This window comes from Acanthochromis polyacanthus, chromosome 4 (genome assembly GCF_021347895.1).
Source record: "Acanthochromis polyacanthus isolate Apoly-LR-REF ecotype Palm Island chromosome 4, KAUST_Apoly_ChrSc, whole genome shotgun sequence".
In the NCBI taxonomy this organism is placed as follows: domain Eukaryota; kingdom Metazoa; phylum Chordata; class Actinopteri; family Pomacentridae; genus Acanthochromis; species Acanthochromis polyacanthus.
In genome coordinates, this window is record NC_067116.1 from 34,158,662 (window position 1) to 34,177,996 (window position 19,335).

At 40.1% G+C, this 19,335-nt stretch overlaps 2 protein-coding genes across 3 annotated transcripts in view; one reads left to right on the forward strand and one right to left on the reverse strand.

Annotated features, from left to right (window-relative positions):
• The first annotated feature begins 4,827 nt into the window (after positions 1-4,827).
• On the forward strand, positions 4,828-10,470 carry cbr4 (carbonyl reductase 4). The gene is made up of 6 exons (XM_022199515.2): positions 4,828-4,986; positions 5,422-5,572; positions 6,770-6,890; positions 7,354-7,490; positions 9,391-9,525; positions 9,615-10,470. Exons 2-6 carry the CDS (start codon positions 5,428-5,430, stop codon positions 9,791-9,793), a joined length of 717 nt encoding a protein of 238 aa, XP_022055207.1. The 5' UTR covers positions 4,828-4,986; positions 5,422-5,427; the 3' UTR covers positions 9,794-10,470.
• A 1,519-nt stretch (positions 10,471-11,989) lies between these two features.
• Positions 11,990-19,335, reverse strand: part of palld (palladin, cytoskeletal associated protein) — a 74,205-nt gene continuing 66,859 nt past the window's right edge. For both annotated transcript variants that reach the window (XM_022199508.2, XM_051946909.1), the window contains 6 exons: positions 18,978-19,066; positions 17,488-17,620; positions 15,167-15,374; positions 14,906-15,071; positions 13,657-13,790; positions 11,990-13,563 (listed from right to left, as the gene is read on the reverse strand). In XM_022199508.2, the coding sequence (XP_022055200.1) occupies positions 13,403-13,563; positions 13,657-13,790; positions 14,906-15,071; positions 15,167-15,374; positions 17,488-17,620; positions 18,978-19,066 (891 nt within the window). In that variant the 3' untranslated portion in view covers positions 11,990-13,402. The remainder of the gene's footprint in view (positions 13,564-13,656; positions 13,791-14,905; positions 15,072-15,166; positions 15,375-17,487; positions 17,621-18,977; positions 19,067-19,335) is intronic.

Consider the following 19,335-nt stretch of genomic DNA (forward strand, 5'->3'; position numbering starts at 1 on the left):
TTAGGAAAAATATTTTAACTAATCAACATGACCATAAAATGTCCCCTTTTGATTACTTACATTAATGTCATTATTTGTTAGCTTTCATATATATATTTTTACATTCATACATTACACATTTGCAAATTTTGTGTTTGAATGTGCAAATGAGGTATTATGTTATGAAATATGCACTGATTTGCATGAATTCTCAACAATTTTAGGTTTTTATTACACCCAAGACTTTTGAACTTTCTCTCAGTTCACTGTTACCAAGAAAGTCCAACTCCGTGTGTTAGCTTTCTCTCTAGCTTTTGACCATAGACAATTTTAGGTGTTTATTACACCTAAAATTATCCTCTTTCATCTAAAAGAGCACATGTTATAGGAGCAAAACATCCAAAAATCTCTCGTTGCCAGTGCCTGAAAATACAGTGTTTTTGCCTGGAGCGTGTCACCTTTAAAAAAAGCTGTGAAGACATTTAGTAATCTGGCTGAATAGTAAAATGAAATAAAATCTCTGATGCTGTTTAGCAGCAGGATTAATCGCAGTTTTATGAGGAAGTAAAGCCGGTTCTAAAGGATACGGGTAGCCTGTGCAGTTTCTGAAGCTGAGGGGTTAATGTGAAATGTTGTCTTTGCTTTAGTTAATCCTCTGAATTCTATACTAGCTGCAATTTATTTTATAGGCTTTTTAGGTAATCCAGTAAAAGGGGAACTGCAGTAAATAGCCAAAGATAAAAGCATGAACAAGCATTTTAACATCTTAGTTAAAGAAGGTCTGACTTGGCGATATTGCTAAGATGAAAAAAGGGATGTTTTAATGATGCTGTTAAAATGAGAATTGCAACTTTAATCAGTCTGAAATTACTCCTGTTACAAAGGTTGGGTTAGGTTAATGTAAACCTAAAAATACACACATTCGACAGCAGCAGCAGCAGAGAGACAGTTGTTTCTAATTAAGTATGTTTGGAGGTAAGTCACAGTACATGTGGTCATTAGTGTCTCCGGGAATAACAGGTTCTTGCAGCTGCTTCTCCTGTGACTTACAGCAGAGACGAGTGCTGCAGAGCGAGGTGAGCCTTCCCAGAGTGTTCAGCCTGGAAACACTGACAGGAACTGACAGGCACCCAGAGAGGTCATTGTGCTGCACACTGTTCCCTGCAGAGGATGGGTTACCATGGAAATAAGTTATTCCAATATATGAGCATGAGACCATGCTGAGGAGGAATAATAATAATAAAACAAAAAAAATGCATTTATTTAGCAATAAACATGCATATTTATATCATTCCGCCTGAATTTATTGCATTAATTTAATATTTTCTCACTGCTTGGCTTGTTTTGCTTGTAGAAGATGCTGAATTTGTTGCAGGAACTTTGTGGTCTGTGAGTTAACAGGGAGGGAGGGTGTATAAATATAGGAAATGCTAAGTGTACAGTGAGTGTAAGTAAAATATTCATAGCTGCAAAGGCTGTGCAGAGCTCAAGAACGGCGCTTCAAGGTCAAGAATGCTTGATCATATTTAAGCTCATGAGCCATTTCAAGTCATTTTAGCAAAAGAGTGTTGGTCAAGTCCTTCTTGAACCTCTTACTATAGCAACAAAGCAGATGAATAATGTGTCTGGGCTTCCGAGAATAGATTTCTGTATATGTGCTGTCATAATAGTCTGGGTGCGTTTGTGCAGGACATGTACAAGACATGGCAGCTTCCAGACCAAAAAAAAAAGTGGAAAATCCAGGAAAATATAAAAGTTTTTGTCATGTAGGTCTGATTCAAGCCTCTCTATTGGATAAAGCTGCAACAATTAACTTAACCAGCAACTGTTTTGATTGCTTTGAGGATCTTTTTAAGCAAAACACTCCCAAATTGTCTGTTTCCAGCATTAAAAATGGGATAATTTTGTGGTTTCTTTACTCTTCTATGTCAATAAAAACATATGACAGGAGAAGGCAAACATCCCACTTGTGGATCTTTAACTGCACAATTAGAATAGCGTTACTTTTAAACTGACAAGTAAGGCAAGCATGGCTTTTACACAAAATTATTTCTTTCCTTATTTAGTTGTCAGTTTAAAAGTAACGCTATTCTAAAGTAAGAAACAACAAAATGAACATAATCCAGCTGTAACTGCACAAGCCATTTTTCAAGAGCCTTTAATAAATCAGCTCAAATAGTAGAAAATCATACATTTATAAAGGGAAATCTAACTGTCCTGAAACACATTCCTTAATTTCAAACCAGATAAAACATTTTTAAGTGATCAAAAATATTACAAAACAAATACAAAAACATATATTTGGATAATACATAACTAGCAATTAATACACTAAAGCAAGGCTAGTTAAAAGAGTATACTTGAGGAAATACTGCTAGTAATTAAAAATATATAAAATAAAATTTAAAAAAACAAGTGCGAAAGTATAATAAAACCTTCATTCAGCCTTCCGTAGGTTTTCATTTTAGCTGAACCAAAATGCTGACAGTCATTGATGGATCATTGGGTTGTGGACAAAACAAGACATTTGTCATCTTGAGCTCTGGGAAACACTGATCGACATTTTTTCCAATTTTGTGTCCTTTTACAGACCCAACAGCCAATCAAGTGATCAAGAAAATAAGCAGAAGCTTAATTAGCTGTGAAAATAATTGCTAGCTGCAGTCGTGGTAATGAGCAGTGAATAAGTGCAGCAGTAAATGTGTGTGTGTGTGTGTGTGTTTACAGAGATGCACAGGGGTCACACAGTCATATCTTGTGTGAACGAGTGTTTGTGCACCAAGGAGCAAAATGCAGGGCTGCTGGCAAGTATCATTAGATCACCAAGGTGTGAAAGAGGAAAATAATGAGTTCAGGAGGATGATCTGAATACAAATCCAGTCCGATTCCTCTGCCTGACAGTTAATATTAATGAACTCTGCGGTAAAGAGTAATTGCGTTTAAAACACATTATAGTGACGGTTGTATTTTTCTGCGTGGCCGTGATTCACCGAGCCCGGGGCACAGCTTGTGAATGTGATTTCACATCAGCAAATCAATCTGACAGAGTGTCTCAGGCTGATGGACTGTCCAGGTACAGGCCAAGGCCACCCACTCTCAACATTACTCATTTCATTTTGTGCTCTGGTGACAGTTTTTTTTCTTTTCCTGGTGAGATAAATTTCCAAGCAGAGCACAGAAACGAGAAGCAAAGATGAAAATGAATGACTGTAATTAAAAATCGATGTGTTATTTCCACTATGTGACCCTCAGGTCTACATGTGTTAATATAACTATCAGTATAATGTGAAATAAGCACCCTCATAGATTTTACTGAAACACAGAAATTTTTATGCACAAAATAATTCCTTTTCTGCATCAATTTAGAGATTTACATAAACTACAATGCATTTTTTGTATTAAAGTGTACTTTACTTGTTTAGAGGCTTTCACATTAATCCAAAGACACAAGCCTTTACTGACAAAAACATGCAACCTTCATCTCACTGGATGTTATTTCATTGCAAGGTTCAATTTGACTACTGAAGGGGAGCCTTAAACACGGCATATGGGGAAATGTTATACATCAAACATTTCATTTCCTGCATTCTGGGGAAATTTCATGCACCAATTAGCTTTGTTTTCATGTCAGTTTATGGCTGAAATGTCTTTATTTATGTCAAGGAAAGCACATAATTGATGCACTAGGTGGCAAATTGCAATATAATGGACTATAATGCACTGAAAAGCTCAGGCATCCTGTATTACAATGCAAACTCTCAGACAAAAGTCAGCGTGGACATGGATGGAGGCTTCATTTGAATACTGGAGTTAATTTATTAAAAGAGTTATATTTGCATCTGTACAAATTTGTCCCTTTTCTGCTTTAATCTTTATTTATATAAAGGAAGACATAAAAATGAGGCACTAGGTTACAGTTCAGGGTATGATGGGATATAATAGGTCTTTTAGGTATTCTGTGTTGTTATCAAATATTAAATTCATACAGATCAATTTTTCTCATTTAATGTCACCCATGTTGGTTCAACACACGTGTATTCATGATTTAATCTTGGCTCCTCTTTCGTGTCTTTTGTTCAAGGAGACAACCTCTTTAAATGTGCATGTGGCAAGAGTTCACTTCAATGATGAATTAATTCATTAGATTAAATTAATTCATCATGCATATTTTCATTGGGGCGATTAATGCACGTGTTTTAAATATTGAAATCTATGCTCATGATAATAAGCATCTTTTGAACCAAAGATTCCTGTAAAGGTTGTTCTTCATATTAAAGACATATTATGACTTGAACAATAAGACATTGTCAAAAACATTATCTGTCATTAACATTCTTTTTGCATGAACTTTAAGCTGCTTTGAGGCTTTTACTAAAACCCAGTGATGCAGACTTTAATAGACAAAACAAGAGGCACAGGTTTCATTTGAATAGTGTTTGAGACAATCTGTATTCTGATAAATATTTCTGCACAAAACAGTTTCTTCAAATGCCTTTATTGATGTAAAAAAAATTAATTTAAAAAGCATAAACTTCAGGGCCCAGATGACAATTTAAAATATTTTGGAGTATATATGCATCTAATTGGATGTTTCACAATAGATTCAGTGGTTGTATGAGCTCGAAAAATTCATATTTTGAGAATAATTAAAGACTAATTGCTGAAGAAAAAAACCTATCTGAGGGACTGCTTCGTCTGTCTCATAATTTCATATTTTTTTCTGCTTCTTCCATGTGTTTATTGAGCACATTTTTTAAATTTTGAGGGGGAAAATGTTCTCTGTTTTGTCCCCAAATGTCCCCAAAATCTGCGCCTCTGCTCCGTTCTTCTTTTCCGGTTCCGCTGCGCCCTCTTCCGGTCAGAGACTCGCGGCGCAACAACACCGACAACAAACATGGCGGTGCCCATGAGCAGCTGCTATTCTCATATTTAGTCCTTGTTCAGTCGGTAAAATTTATCTACACACGAAAGAGTTTTATCAGGCGAAGCATAACAGTCGCTAATAAGGTAAGAAACAACTGCCCGTATAAAGTTTATTTTTCTACGATAGTTCTGTAGCTGAAAACGAAGCTAATTTTAGCAAACAGCCGAAGTGACCCTAAAATATTAACAGGACATGACTGAGGCTGAGGAGCTTTAACAAAAAATAACAATATAATAATAACTGACAAGAGTTTGAAACTTATATAAGCTAGCTAACAGTGGAATCAGACAAACTTTGCGCCTCCCAGTTATTAACCCTCATAGACACTGATCATTTAAATATTATTTTAACAGGTAATTTTTTTAATACTTCGTGGCATATTTGTAACTTTTAGCGGCATTCTACTTAGACTTCTGCTAATAGACACACATATCATCCATATTTTTTGACTAACTGAACAGCATATTTGATATAAAATGCAGTGTTTTATTACTGTTAATGTGAACCCTTCCCTGAAGGTCGTCATGTCCCGGCTGGCTGTGGTCTGTGGAGGCTCCAGGGGGATAGGGAAAGCTGTGTCCTGCCTGCTGGCAGAGAGAGGCTGCAGGTTGGCCGTTCTCTCCAGAAACCAAGATGCTGCCCAGGCCACTGTGGCATCACTTCATGGAGGTATAATGGTGTACTGAGTGTACAGACACAGATATGTATACACAAACATATGTATACAGACATGTTGACATGTTCAAGACACAAGACTAGGGATGGTTTACAGAACAGTCAGGGGGTCTCTGAATCTAGAGCCTCCGTTTGAAGTGGTGGTTAACATTTATTGTTGGTAAGTCAATTAAACCACCATAAAGAGACACACAGCAAGACCAAAGACACAAATTGCTCAAGATAAATATATAAAAAGCCACAAAACTGCTACAAAGTGATTCAAACAACTACAAAGAGAATCAAAAAGATCAGAAAGAGATGCAAACCAGTGAAAAAGCCATTCAAATCGAATGCGAATAGATGTAAAATGTCTGCAAAGACAGGCATAGAGGCCAGAAAGATATAGAAATCATTTATAGAGAGACGGAACCAAATAAAACGAGACGCAAAATGAACACAAGAGACATCAAAGGATTGTAAAAACACACAAAAAAGCCTCAGAAACACAAAATGATTAGAAAGAGTTGCAAACTAGTAAAAAAGAGATGCAAAATGAACACAACCACATGTAAATTGACTGCAGAGGCACAAAAAATGATCAGAGAAAAATGCAAATTGACCACAGCAAGACAACCAAGTAAAAAGAGATGTAAAATGAACACAAACAGATGCACAGACAGCAAGTAAGTACAAGCAAGGACCAAATACACAAAACGATATACAAAATGGCCAGAAACAGAACGGAACCAATGGAAAAAGATGCAAAATTGGATACTAATTTTATGCAAATAGAGTTAAAACCGCCCCCTAAGATGCACAAAAACGACATTATTAGATGCAAAAAGGCTACAAAGAGATGCAAGACACAGACAAAGAAACTACAGCAGACACAAACTAATAAAAAGATGTAAAATGAACACAGTGAGACTGAAACTGACTAAAAGTAAGAGACACACAATGGCAACAAAGGGACATTACAGACCACAAGAGATACTAACCAACTACACAGACATGAAAAATGAGCAGAAAGACATGCAAACTAATTAAAAAAGATGTGAAATGAACACAAATTCAGTGGAAATAGAGATAAAACTGCCCCTAAGACACACAAAAGTTTTGCACAAGGTATCAAATGACCTGTAGCTGTTGTGAACACTCTGCAGACTTGTACCTCAGAATAAACTCCTGGTGCGTGTGTTTGTTCTGCAGCTGACCATTTGGCTTTCAGCTGTGACGTCTCCAAAGAGCAGGAGGTGCACAAAACCTTTGAAACCATCCAGAAGACTTGTGGAAACATCTCTTATCTTGTGAATGCAGCTGGCATCAACAGGTGAGCAGGCACCTCAGCCGACGTTTTCAGAAGCATTTATGGGCATACACTGTGTAAATGTTATTGTAGAAAACTGTACACTCCTGTGGGGTCACTTAGAAATGTCCTTATTTTGAAAGAAAAGCAGTTTTTTCTATGAAGATAACATTAAATTAATCAGAAATACAGTGTAGACATTGTTATTGTGGTAAATGACTATTCTAGCTGGAAATGACTGATCTTCAATGGAATATCTCCATAGGGGTACAGAGGAACATTTCTAGCAACCATCACTCCTGTGTTCTAATGGTGTAATGGTGATCAAAGGCTCATTGATGATTAGAAAACCCTTGTGCAATTATGTTAGTACATGAATAAAAGTGTGAGTTTTCATGGAAAACATGAAATTGTCTGGGTGACCCCAAACTTTTGACTGATAGTGTGTGTGTGACCTCCTGTACATTTCTCTCATCTTTTTGTTCAGGGATGCTCTGTTACTGAGGACCAAACCAGAAGACATGGTGGCTCTGCTTCACACCAACCTGCTGGGCTCCATGTTGACCTGCAGGGCAGCACTTCGCAGTATGATGCACACACAGGGAGCAGCTATCGTGAACATAGGTAGTGACTTCTTCAGTACATTAGTTGCTTTAATACAGCCATGGCCATAAGTTTGGACACAAGTACCATGACGCTTGTGAATCTTAGAAAATACTACAAAATTGTCACTTACCAGTCATAGCCATCAACCAAAATGAAATACAGATATTTCCAGTGCATAAATTTGATGTTTGACAGCAAATATTGACATTGGAATATTAACTGCAAATTGTTGCACAAATTTTGTCATTGACTGACGAAAGTTTTTCATATACTATTTGCTGTCAAACATCAAATTTATGCACTGGAAATATCTGTATTTCATTTTGGTTGATGGCTATGACTGGTATTTATATTGTGACAGTTTTGTGGTATTTTCTAAGATTCACAAGCGTCATGGTACTTGTGTCCAAACTTATGGCCATGGCTGTATGTCTTCACTTTGGTCACTAGGGGGCAGCATACATCGCTACTGTTTTCTTCAGTTTCACTTAAGTTGTTTCACTTCAGGTTTCTCTTGAACTCTCTCAACCCCAGGCTGTATCTGGGCAGGTTTTGCTGCTGTCTGCTCTTTTACTCACTGGTCTCATATTTTCACTGTAATGTAAAGTCCTACATCTCTATGGGCATTACAGCTGCACGACCATGATTGTCTTATTGCGAATCTTCATTCCATTTGGTGGATTGACATGACCATTAGGAAGACACACCTCAATCTTTAGGTTGTATTAAATCTGGTGTTCTGGTTTCTTCCTTTGTTTCTCTTTGGTTTTTTTTTTCTTTTTTAATCTGTTTCTCTCTTTTGTGTCTTTGTATTCATTCAAGTGGTCCTTCGGAGCTTCTGTGACCGTTTAAGTATTTATTGCCCTTTGTTAAAATTTGCATTTTGCAGAAGTCTTTTTCAGTTTTTCCCATATACAAAAATCTTGTAGTAGACAGAACAATGTAAAAAAGTTATGATTCCATAAATAATTGACAAAGAAAACACAAAAGTTTAATTTCTTTGATTATTGAAAATTTAGAAAACCTGGAATAAGTTTGTACAATGACAAGTGTACAAGTGTTATCAATACTGGAAAACGGTGTGTTTCTTAATTCTGGACTATTTAATAGCATTTTTCATTTGTTTCCGTACTTGTCTCTTATCTGCTCTGTATAAACACAGTCTGCAGTTCAGCTGAAAAGTCCCGGTATTTTTGTCATGTAGCTGTTTGCAGCTGAGTCACTAACAGCTTCCTAGTTATGGCGAGAAGCACGGAAAGTTTAGTTTTCTACAGAATCTCCTTACTGTAGATGATTCATTTGTGGGGATTTTTTTTAAATGAGGCTTGTAGTATCAAGTGATTTTGATGAAATATCACAGTGATTTGATTAATTTTCCAGAACCAGAAGTCATAGATTCTTTGACTGTCGCAAAATCCCACATTTTTCTCGTTTTAACAGTTTCTGACTCTGATAAATGACGTAATTATGGCATTTTTAAAAAAGACAACATCCTTTCCAATCTCATACTAGTGTTTTTTACACATTTTAACCCACAAATCAAGAACTAACAATCTTTTCCAAAAACACACCGCATGTTTTTAAATCATGAAAGATTTGAAGATTTTTTTTATTGTCACTTGAAATCCAGAAAACTTCCAACATCTAAGTCTGCAGGCTGGCTGCTCAGCCGCTTTGGATTTATAGCGAATGCTGTTAGAAAATCAAACCAGGATGTGAAGCCATAAATGTGAACAGAATAGTGTCAGTTTGGCTTCACCCATGAGACTCTCTTTTGAAACTTTTAAGTCCTAAAGGAACTGTTTTATTACACAGGCATAAATTACACTCTGTGAGACAGGGAGGAAGGAAATGCTCATCCACCAAATGAATGAAAAACATACCAGTGTCTTAGCAGATTCCTGTTTCATGGTTTCAGGCTCTGTTGTGGGCCTGAAAGGGAATGCCGGCCAGTGTGTCTACAGTGCAACTAAAGCTGGTCTAGAGGGCTTCACTCGCTCTGTGGCTAAAGAAGTCGCTTCACGTAACATCAGGGTGAACCTACTGGCTCCAGGTACATTTTCCTTATCATTTCACTTTTCTGTCATCATCCTCTCACTGTCTTTTACGGCCTCTTTCATCTTTTTTCTCATTCTTCTTCAGGTTTCATTCATACCGACATGACTGCAGGGCTGAAGGAAGATGATGGAGCGCGCATCATCCCTCTGGGCAGATTTGGGAAGCCGGAGGAGGTAGCCCAGGCTGTGCTCTTCCTTTTGGAGTCGCCCTACATTACAGGACAGGTGCTGGTGGTGGATGGAGGGCTGCAGCTGGCCATGTAAGGAGCAAGGACTTCCTCTGGAGCTATATCACTACTTAAAACAGTAACAGTAAGGCAGGTGGAGGTGGCATGTGGACCTCTTTAGAACAGTGAATGCCCTGTTTTAGAGATTGTGGGCTCTATTGACGGCTTTCCACTGCAGGAAGTCAGGGCATTCAAAAGTTGATGCGAACCTTCTGTCCTTTCAGCCTTTTTGTTTGTGTTACAGCACAGAATCCAACAATGACTGCAATAAAACACTGATAAATAGTACATGAAGTGACTGTAGGACTACGACGACGGCAAATTTTATGTCATTAATTGCAGCATTTGAGAGATGAAGAAAACCACTGGATAAGAACATTGAGAGGGCAGGAAGAAATGGTGCTTTTTGTCCTCTCTTATGTTAACCAGTCAATCTTTTGCCCCACACAGCAATTTCTAAGTACAAATCAGAAGGATCTACCCTCCCCCACCCCCTGAAAACAGCCTTGAGAAGTCCTACAGAGGCAGTTTGTGTGATTGGAACATGTACAAGGTTTGGGTTGCTTGCAAGTTCCTGCAGTGGGACACGGCCAATCGTTACTCTTGACTGAGGAGCATTTGATTGATAAAAATGGCAAAAACTTTTGCACTTTACTGAAGCTGAATGTTGCTCTGTGGCCACATTAAACTCAGGGTCAAATCTGGTGCACCGTGGGGTCGTGAGATTGTCCATTTGTTTTCTGTATCAGTTCTGTTCTCGTCAAACCTTACTGCGGAACACAACAGCGCTACCTTTGGGTTAAACAACATATATATATGTTGTTTACTTGCTATCCACATAGGAGACCAAACCACATCTAGCATTACATCATTGCATCCCTCCCAGGCGTAAAGTAACCGTGACGTCACCCATTGGTTTCAACGCCGAGAAAATGAAGCCCGGATTTTGCTACTTCCTGGTCGCCGTTTTGGATTTTTTGAAGCCAGTGACGTAAAAAGCGTCATCAAACAGACCGGAGAGCAACTAGGGGCAGGATTGGCTGAGGACTCTCTTATCCCGCCCATATTTTACCGCAGAGGCTTCTGTTGCTGTCTATCAAGTATAGCCACGCCCCCTTGCTCCGCCAACTTCAGTGATTTATTGAATTTTAAATAAATATATAAATTAATTAATAAATAATTAATTAATTAATTAATTAAATAAATTCAGTATTGATTTATTTTAAGATCGGCCACCTGATCTCTCATTTTGACCATGAAAACTAACGGGAAAAAATCCTGAGCTGTAGAAAATCAGTCTATCAAATTTTATTTTTTCCAAAAATGAATTGGGGTCTATGGAGCAAAAGCTTTTTGGAGCCAACCCCAACGGACGGCGTGATATTGCCAGTTTTTGACACTTCCGGGTTGGCTTCAATTCTGGAGCCAGATGCTACGTCCATTATATAGACAGTCTATGATCCCTCCTGCTCTCTGCGTTTCTGCTGAGTCACTCTATCCCATAGAGTATATATGTATATGTATATATATCTATGCTCTATCCAGCATCGGTGGGCGTGGCCTCTGCTGCGTGCGACAGTCAATCATGACTAACGCCGCCGACTCCAGAGTGTCTGGCCGAGTCCAGACCTCGATGCCCCAAAGGCCCTAAATTTGATCAGCAGATTTAACGCTGTCGGTCTTTTTCCGTGACTGTGAAGCGGCCGCCGCTGATCCTCACGCTCATGTTCGGTTCCCCAGGGAGACCCCCCTCACGGCCGGCACATGTTGCCCCACCGCCGCCCCTCCACCAGCGGCCCCCTGAGCCCACCTCTGGAGGGGCCTGTGGAGGGACCAGGCATGCTGGGCTGCAGCTGGAGGAAATTAGAGGTGGAGGTGGAGGGGGGTATTTTTAGCTCTGGGAATGTTTTGAGTGTCTGCTTACAGCTCTGGACCTGCGGTGTGGACAGATGGGGTTGGAGGTGGCTGTCATGCTCGGTGATGAGATTTAAAAAGCTGCATTGCGTGCTCCTTTCATTGAAACATGCTGTTACCAGTGATAAGCCTCACAGCCATGACTCTCTCTTTTATGTGCACTCTTCTCAGTATCCTACCAAAGGACTGCATTACATTGCTCCCCGATTAGCATTCTTAGCAAGAATGGTATTTCCACTGCGACTGATAATGTGTTTTTTGGCAATCTCTTATTGTTTTAGGAGGAGCCTGCCAGTCTTTAAAAACATTTCACGCTGTCTCTGAAGAGTTTGATTTTTATTAACTTTCATAACCTAAAATAATATCAGGAGAACAATCCATATACAGGCATTGATTGGCATAGAAATGTGCAAACACAGTAACTGTCAGCTGATGCAAGCTCCGAACAGACACAGAAAAAAGCTGTCCACTTTGTAAAGTATTACAGATGAGACAAAAATAGTAGATATAAATATACCTTGCGTTTCATTTTTTTTCATATTAGAGTGTTTACTACCCCTGAATACTGGAAAAGGGAAAAAAAAGTAGTGTTTTTTTATACATCCTGGTAAAAGCTGTTTGGCACTGTACAAGTGTCCAAAAATAACATGCAAAGAAATCGTGTTTGCATTAAGTGATTTAAGGCAGTAAATATATTTATAAAACTTCATGATACAGACAGGATTGTTTAATCAGTGAACAGAAGGTTTGCTGATATAATTTATGTCGAGATTGATGGGAAAGTAAATAGTCTTTCTTTTTTCTCGTACAAAAATAAAATGGACAATCTGTGATGTGTGTGACAAATACACTGAAACCTTTCACAGCACCCCCTCTCGAGTGTTTCAATTCACGCTTCTAAAAATAAACCGTCAAAGAAAGAGAAAAAAATCACCAAAAATGACCTGACATCGCTTATCTTGTTTTCCATTTTTCAGTCAATCTTCACCCCTACGCCATCTATCAACCTGCTTTTTCTGTCGTCGTCGTCTTCTCCTGTTAGATCCAACCTGCACTAATGCTATTCTTCTCTTCACTAAACCTCATTTCTTCTGCTAAAATAAAAAATACAGTTTTTAAGGCCCGGCCTTGTCCATTATCTCTACGCTAACCTGCAACCTGACAACACTTGAGACTATGATACTGTGACTACAATCAGATACTGTGCTACACAAGCCCACATAATAAGTCTGTGATCTCCTTCGTCAAAGCCGGCGATGCTTTGAATCAGTCTCTTCATGAAGCGGGTGAATGCTACTTATAAAACAGTATTAGTCTGCAAATGGCACCACTTGAACATGCATAGTAATTCTGTGTTTCATTCGTTTTTTTTATACCTGTTTTGTATTTTTACAGAAATGAAAGGCACTTTAATATCAACTCTTTGCGAGTCGACCGTACAGTTTGTGAGCAGTCTTTTCTTGTGGTAAACACTTCAATCATTTTCCAGGTCCAGTTGATAAAGTGGGTGATGAATTCTGTACTATTACGGGGTTGTGTCGCTCTATAAAAACATATGAAAACCACGGCCGTTTCACTCTGCCCACCGACGCTTTGCTTCTGTGTCTGCACTTCAGTTCAGTGGTGGTGGACATTATTAAGCTCTGCCCCTCCTCGCTGTCAGTAAGTATGTGTCTCAGGAGTAATCGAGGGCAGCTTTCAGGGTTTTCTGGGTGATCCTCCCTGCGCTTCTCTACAGGTCATCGCTTTCCACCAGGCCGCCGGGCTGCAGCGGGCTGGAGTCGGGGAAGAAGGCCGCCTTCACGTCCAGCCCTCTTTCTGTCAGTGCGGCGTAGCGGCTGGTGGAGGGACGCACCTTCTTGGGCTTGGGGAGGTTGGGCTGCTGCCACTGAGCTGGAGGGGAAACAAACGGGGTTGAATGTTTTGCATAGAAACACAAGGAAACACTCGACTCAAGCTGTGTGTGCTTTAGAGTCTCAAACTTACTGTTCACATCGAGACGTGCGGTGCTGGAGACGATGCCGGCTTCATTCTTGGCGGACACGGTGTACCAGCCGGCGTCTTCTTTCATCGCTGGCTGGATGATCATGCACAGGTAGCCACAGTTGTCCTGGTGCATGCTGGGGAAGAGTATTTAAGGGATTATTTAAATATCTGTGTGGGCCTTTTTCAGGAAACAACATCCATCCGGTGCAAATGTGGGCTGAAGTAAACACCGAAAAGCCTTAAAATCCCTCTTCAGTTGTTGATTTAACCCCCAAAAACTTCTTTTTTTTATTAAAGTTACAGATTTGGAAGTTTTTTTCAATGATAATTATCCATGCCTGGCTTAAAGTGGGTCAGGTGTAACTCTGCACTGCTGGTTTTTGTAGAAAGTTCTCCCGTTGGACTTTTGTAGACATTTTTACCTGCCAAGGAACGTATCGGAGTTATGTGATGATCGGCATACGTTTGTCTGTTAGTGCCTTTCTGCCTGTTTACAACATTACGAAAAATGGAATAACAGATTTGGATGAAATTCTCGGGGAAGGTCAGAAATGACACAAGGACCAAGCGATTAGATTTTGACAGTGATGCAGCTTAAAGTCTGGATCCAAGGATTTGTTAAAGATTTCTGTATCATTGCGAGATAGCGGCACTGTAATATGACGACAAATGAACGCTACGTCAGCTACCTGCTGAAGATCATGATTGCGATCCAACTACAAATCCACCGACTTATCCGTCGGAAATCACACGACTGAGCATCCTTGACGGAGTACTGCGCTCTCTGAGTGCTTTTCTTGTTCAGTATTTCTTGACGTATTCTCAAACAATTAATCGATTAATCAAGAAAATGCTCAACAGATTAATTGACAAAAATAATCATCAGTTGCAGGTCTTTCTCTTTTCACTGCAGCTTGAGCTCACCAGTTCAACTACGATTCTGTTTTAACACTTTAAAACTACTTTAGATTACACAATGGCAGCTTGTAATATTGGAGTAATTAAGTCATACGTGTTCAAACTGGAATCTAAAGGTGGAATTCATTAATTACATGTTAAAAAACCAGAAGTCTGAACCTGTTTTTTGCAGTTGAGGAGTGGAAATGTTCAGCTGTTGTATTGACTGCTTATTTAGCTCATGAGAAACACAGTCTAGGGATGCTAACAAGGTACAAAAAAATAAGAGATTGTCACTGAAAGCAGTCTTTAAAGGTGCTGTTTTTCAGTCTAATGTTTGTATTTGATTTACCTGATTCTGTCTGTGTTGTGAGTGAATGACTCATTCTCCCTCTTCCAGAAGATTTGTGGGTAGGGAACCCCTGTGACGCGACACTCCAGTCGCACTGGATGACCTTCTGCAACACTTGTGTTCTGTAGCTTCTCCACAAATGATGGGGGCTTGTGCATCTCTTTGGCTGTGGAGAGAGAGGGTGTGTGTTACTGAGGAGCACTGTGGTTTTAAATCGATCCGTCATGCATCTTCTCTGCATGTGAGCGTGTTTCTGGTTACCTGCAACAATGAGCTCCAGGTTAAAGGAGTTCTGTCCGGCTCTGTTGCTGGCGATGCAGGTGTAGATTCCTGCGTCGCGGCTGGTCACAGGCTCAATGACCAAAGAATGGACGCCGTTTTCCCTCACCAGCATTTTATGGGCAGAGTCGGGGCGGATGGTTTGTCCGTTCAGCTGCCAGATGAGGTCAGGGGTGGGCAGGCCGCTTACCTAAAACAAAACAAAAAATCAGTACATTTCACTCAGTGCTTGTTGGGACTGTACAGTGAAGGCTGCTTTGTGCTGTCTGTGCTTGTTTTTGTTGGAGAAAATGAGTATATTAGCTGCATGTGTTCTCTGGGGGCAGTGTGTGTGTTTATTGGGAGTATGAAAACAGCAGTGTTTGGTTAATCTGTCTGTGTTGTGTTTGTCTGGAGGAGCCTGGTCGCCTGCTCGATTTGTCGTGGGAATAAACTGCACAGAGAAAAGACTACTTCCCCCATCTATTTGCGGAGAAACCCAACACCTGCTCTGCTGCACCCTGCCCACCTGGAAAATGGTGGATATCGCAATCTCCAAACGTATTCACAGAAGTCACAGAGGAGAGAAGACTATGCAGTTGTCCTGGAAGAGGCCCAGTACAGTATACTAAGAATGGTAAGTTTGGAAAGCCCAGAAATGGCCTGTAAATAAATATTTTCTATAAATATCCTCAACATTAAGGGCTCCAAAGAATGGAGGCTCTTGGTTTATTTCTGTCAAGCATAAAAAAGACAGTCTTTTTATAGTGAGTTAATTGCGGGTCTGTTTTATTTTATTGCATGTACCAGCTTTCAAAGAGTTTGTGAGCGCTCCGGGCTGCGGGGGAGGAGGTGAAGATGGAGCAGATGAAGAAAGAAGTGGTGGGAGTGGTGCGAGGGGAAATAATTGTAGAAAACCCGATCCCACTTAATCCCTGAAAAATGACACCTCTGTGTTTGCCCTGTCTGCTGTGAGCCATTCACAACGCAAGGAAGTGATGAAACATCTCGTCTCCGCTAGTTTTTATATTCCCTAAAGAAGCTGGAATGCACGGAAAGAGGGAACGTTTCCTTGGCAGCGGAGCCTCCCTGAGAGCAATACAGACGTTGAATTAAAGGGCGGACCTGAAATGGCTTTTCTCTATTACTGTGATTAACATATTCTCTTTGGTGCGGGCATTTTCCTCTCCAGTCATGTCTTAGTTATTCTAGACTGTCTCATTCTCTTTGCTCTGTCATAAAATAACAGCACAAGAGGGTAATGTGTTCACCTGCAGACTGTATGAATAGGAAAATTACGTTAGATCAAAGCAGGATTTTGGATAGCTAAACTATCCAACTAATTTCCTATTAAATTTTCTGTAAGCAACCAGACACAGGGTTAGAATAGAAATGGCAGATTCTGTTGTAACTTAAGCCTTGAAACCACAGTAACATGAAAGTTCATAGCTTAACATGCCATGCTAGACCCAAAAACAGTCTATAATTTGTCTTTTCTCCTTTTAAGTTTTAAAAATGCTCTTCAGGATGCAGCACTGTCTCGAAACCAACTCGATTTTTATGAGACTGACCAAGAAGCAGAGCTAAGCATAGTTATTTTTTTGCGCAGTTTCGTTGTCAGAACTTTTTTATTCCTTATTCCTTTTTATTTGCAGAATTCAGACAAAATGAGATAAGTAAAATCCAAAAGTTAGACTGAAAAACAGAACTTTTAAGGACTGTTTCTGGTGAAAAGGCAGTTTTTGAGCTTGTTAACATGTCCGTAAGAAGACCTCATGAGCCAAATAGTCAAGACTGAGGCTGAACATATTGAAACTGATGACGTTGTCAAAAACAAAGATTTAGACTTTCGGGGTTTCATACGTAACAAACCTAAGGAACCAGTTCTGCAGAGTGACCTTTCTGTATTATTATTTCTCAGAATCAATTTTCAGCCTGAACAGGACTGAATTACTCCAACTGTGAAGCACACAGTAGTTTTACAGTGTTTCAGCAGTTGTAGGTGAGCTGGTGTGCTTGAGCTGCAGCAAGTCAGGAGCAGTGGGTAAAGAAAGAGTCAGGAACTATACAGATCTGCACATTTAAAGACATGGGAGGACTATTTTCATGGAAATTATTGGTTAAATATGAAGCTTTGACGTGCAGAGATGAGTATTTAGGGGTTTAATTAATGACCAAAGTGGGACTTTAATCCCATTTGTCCTATAACAACTGTTTTACTTGGAAATTGTCTGGATTCTGCTGCAACACATTGACCTCCCTTCCTTCCCCTCCGTTATCACCACCGTGTTGGCACAGGTTTCACTCGAGGTGTGTGTGTTTACCTTGCAGTCCATCCTGCACAGTCGGCCCTCCTGAACGATGAGGTCACCGGGCGCCTGTAGGAAGTGTGGGCGGAAGTGACGCTCCTGGATGTTATCGTTCTCATCACCACTGTCTCTGGACCTGGACCTGGGCCTGACAGGGCGATGGACATGGTTAGTATCTGGTATTTAAATTCCATCAGTGGATTTATGTGTTTATTTTTTTTGCCCTGAGAGTTTTTAAAACATCGACTTGGTGGAACGTTTTAAGAAAAGGGCATTTTATAAGAGAATAACAAATTAATAAACATGTTTTGCATTTATTGCATGTTAAAATCCATTTGAAGCTGGAAACTGGAATGACTTTTAGGGAAGCAAATGCAGATGGATGACAAATTAAAGGAAAAATATGAACGCTTGATCCCTAAAATAGATGGATTCAGTGGCTCTGTTGCGTGCTGGGGGGTATTTTGCAGAAATCGTTTGGGTCGACTTATTCCCTTAACATGGCAAAAGTTGTTCTGAGGGATCATCTTCATTTTATGATGAAAAACTTCCAACCTGATGGGAGAGATCTACTTCAGGATGCCCATCGATAGGGCACAAGGAGTAACCAAATGGTTTTTGTGCAGCTGAAAACAATGTGAATCATATGCGATTGCTGTGGCATTATCAAACCACTAAGATGTTCTGTATCCCTCCAGTAGAATTCAGACTGAATTACCCCAAGGTGGCAAATAACAACCCAACACCTTGACGAGACACTTAATGTTGGTTTTTCCTTTAATTTGTCACCTGTCTGTATTTTCTGAGAGAGAATCATTTGTATGTAAGGCTCCTTTGAAATACTTCAAAAACAATCCTTTAAAGCCCTGTGGTCTTCATTCCCATACTTATTTCCCCTTTCATAGACATAATATCAACCTTCCACTTGCTATTTTGTGACCTGTGAGAGTCTTATACAGCAGGTTAGGACCCATAATGCTCCTCTAATTCTGCCTATAACAACAATGACATCACCGCCCTGCCTGCACGTCGGCCACGGAGGGAAATAAAGACAGCGAGTAGGAGACACTGATTGTTATCTCCATCACTCTTCTCGCTCAAAACATCCCTGAGCTCTCATCTAATCGGGGAGTGTTCATCTAGATAGCAGCCTGCAGGTGGTTTTTTATGTTCTGCAAGCTGCCATCTGAGCGTCTGTGATCATCGGTGGATTTCTCAAAACTCCGGGCCTGCATGAATGCACACTGTATATACAAGGTCATTAGAGCAATGGAAAACAGAACGCCGCAAAACAGGTGTTCCCTCTCATTAACACCAAGCTTTTCTCCCCTGAACACACAGAACAAAGTGTGATTCAGTTCGTGGCAAACATTTGCGTAAATAGAAGCTTCTTGGAACATTTTCCATCTGAGTGGAGAAGTCGTGCAGATGGCGAGCAGCCTGCAACACATGTGCCAGCCAGCAGATTTTTTGTTGTGTCTCGTTCTCTTTTGGAGAAGCCTCACCTGCGCATGTGTCCGGGCGCCGAGCGTTGGCTTCGTCCTCGCTGATTCACCGCCTGGACCATCATCCTGCCGGTGCAGCTCACTCTGCCCTGTGAGACAAAAAAATAACAAGCCGGTTAGGTGATGACACAAGTCAGATTGATGAGGAGGAAATAAAATGTGAGTGTTGGAGCTGGACAAGGCTGTTAGAAAGACTGTACAACATGAACCTTTGACCCTCATGAGGGTTTTAGTGATTTCCTCTCTCATTCAACGCCCTCTTCCTCTTCAGGCTGGAGAACATTATCTTAATGCTCATTATTTTCCCTCTAATGAGTGCTGACATCTACCACAGGCTCCCAAACAGGCATGTGTGCTT

Bases quoted from the DNA above. Each gene is read 5' to 3' on its own strand.
- cbr4 (XM_022199515.2), top strand. From the start codon at position 5,428: ATGTCCCGGCTGGCTGTGGTCTGTGGAGGCTCCAGGGGGATAGGGAAA. The intron at 6,891-7,353 runs GTGAGCAGGCAC...CTTTTTGTTCAG, and splicing joins AATGCAGCTGGCATCAACAG to GGATGCTCTGTTACTGAGGA. The intron at 9,526-9,614 runs GTACATTTTCCT...ATTCTTCTTCAG, and splicing joins GGTGAACCTACTGGCTCCAG to GTTTCATTCATACCGACATG.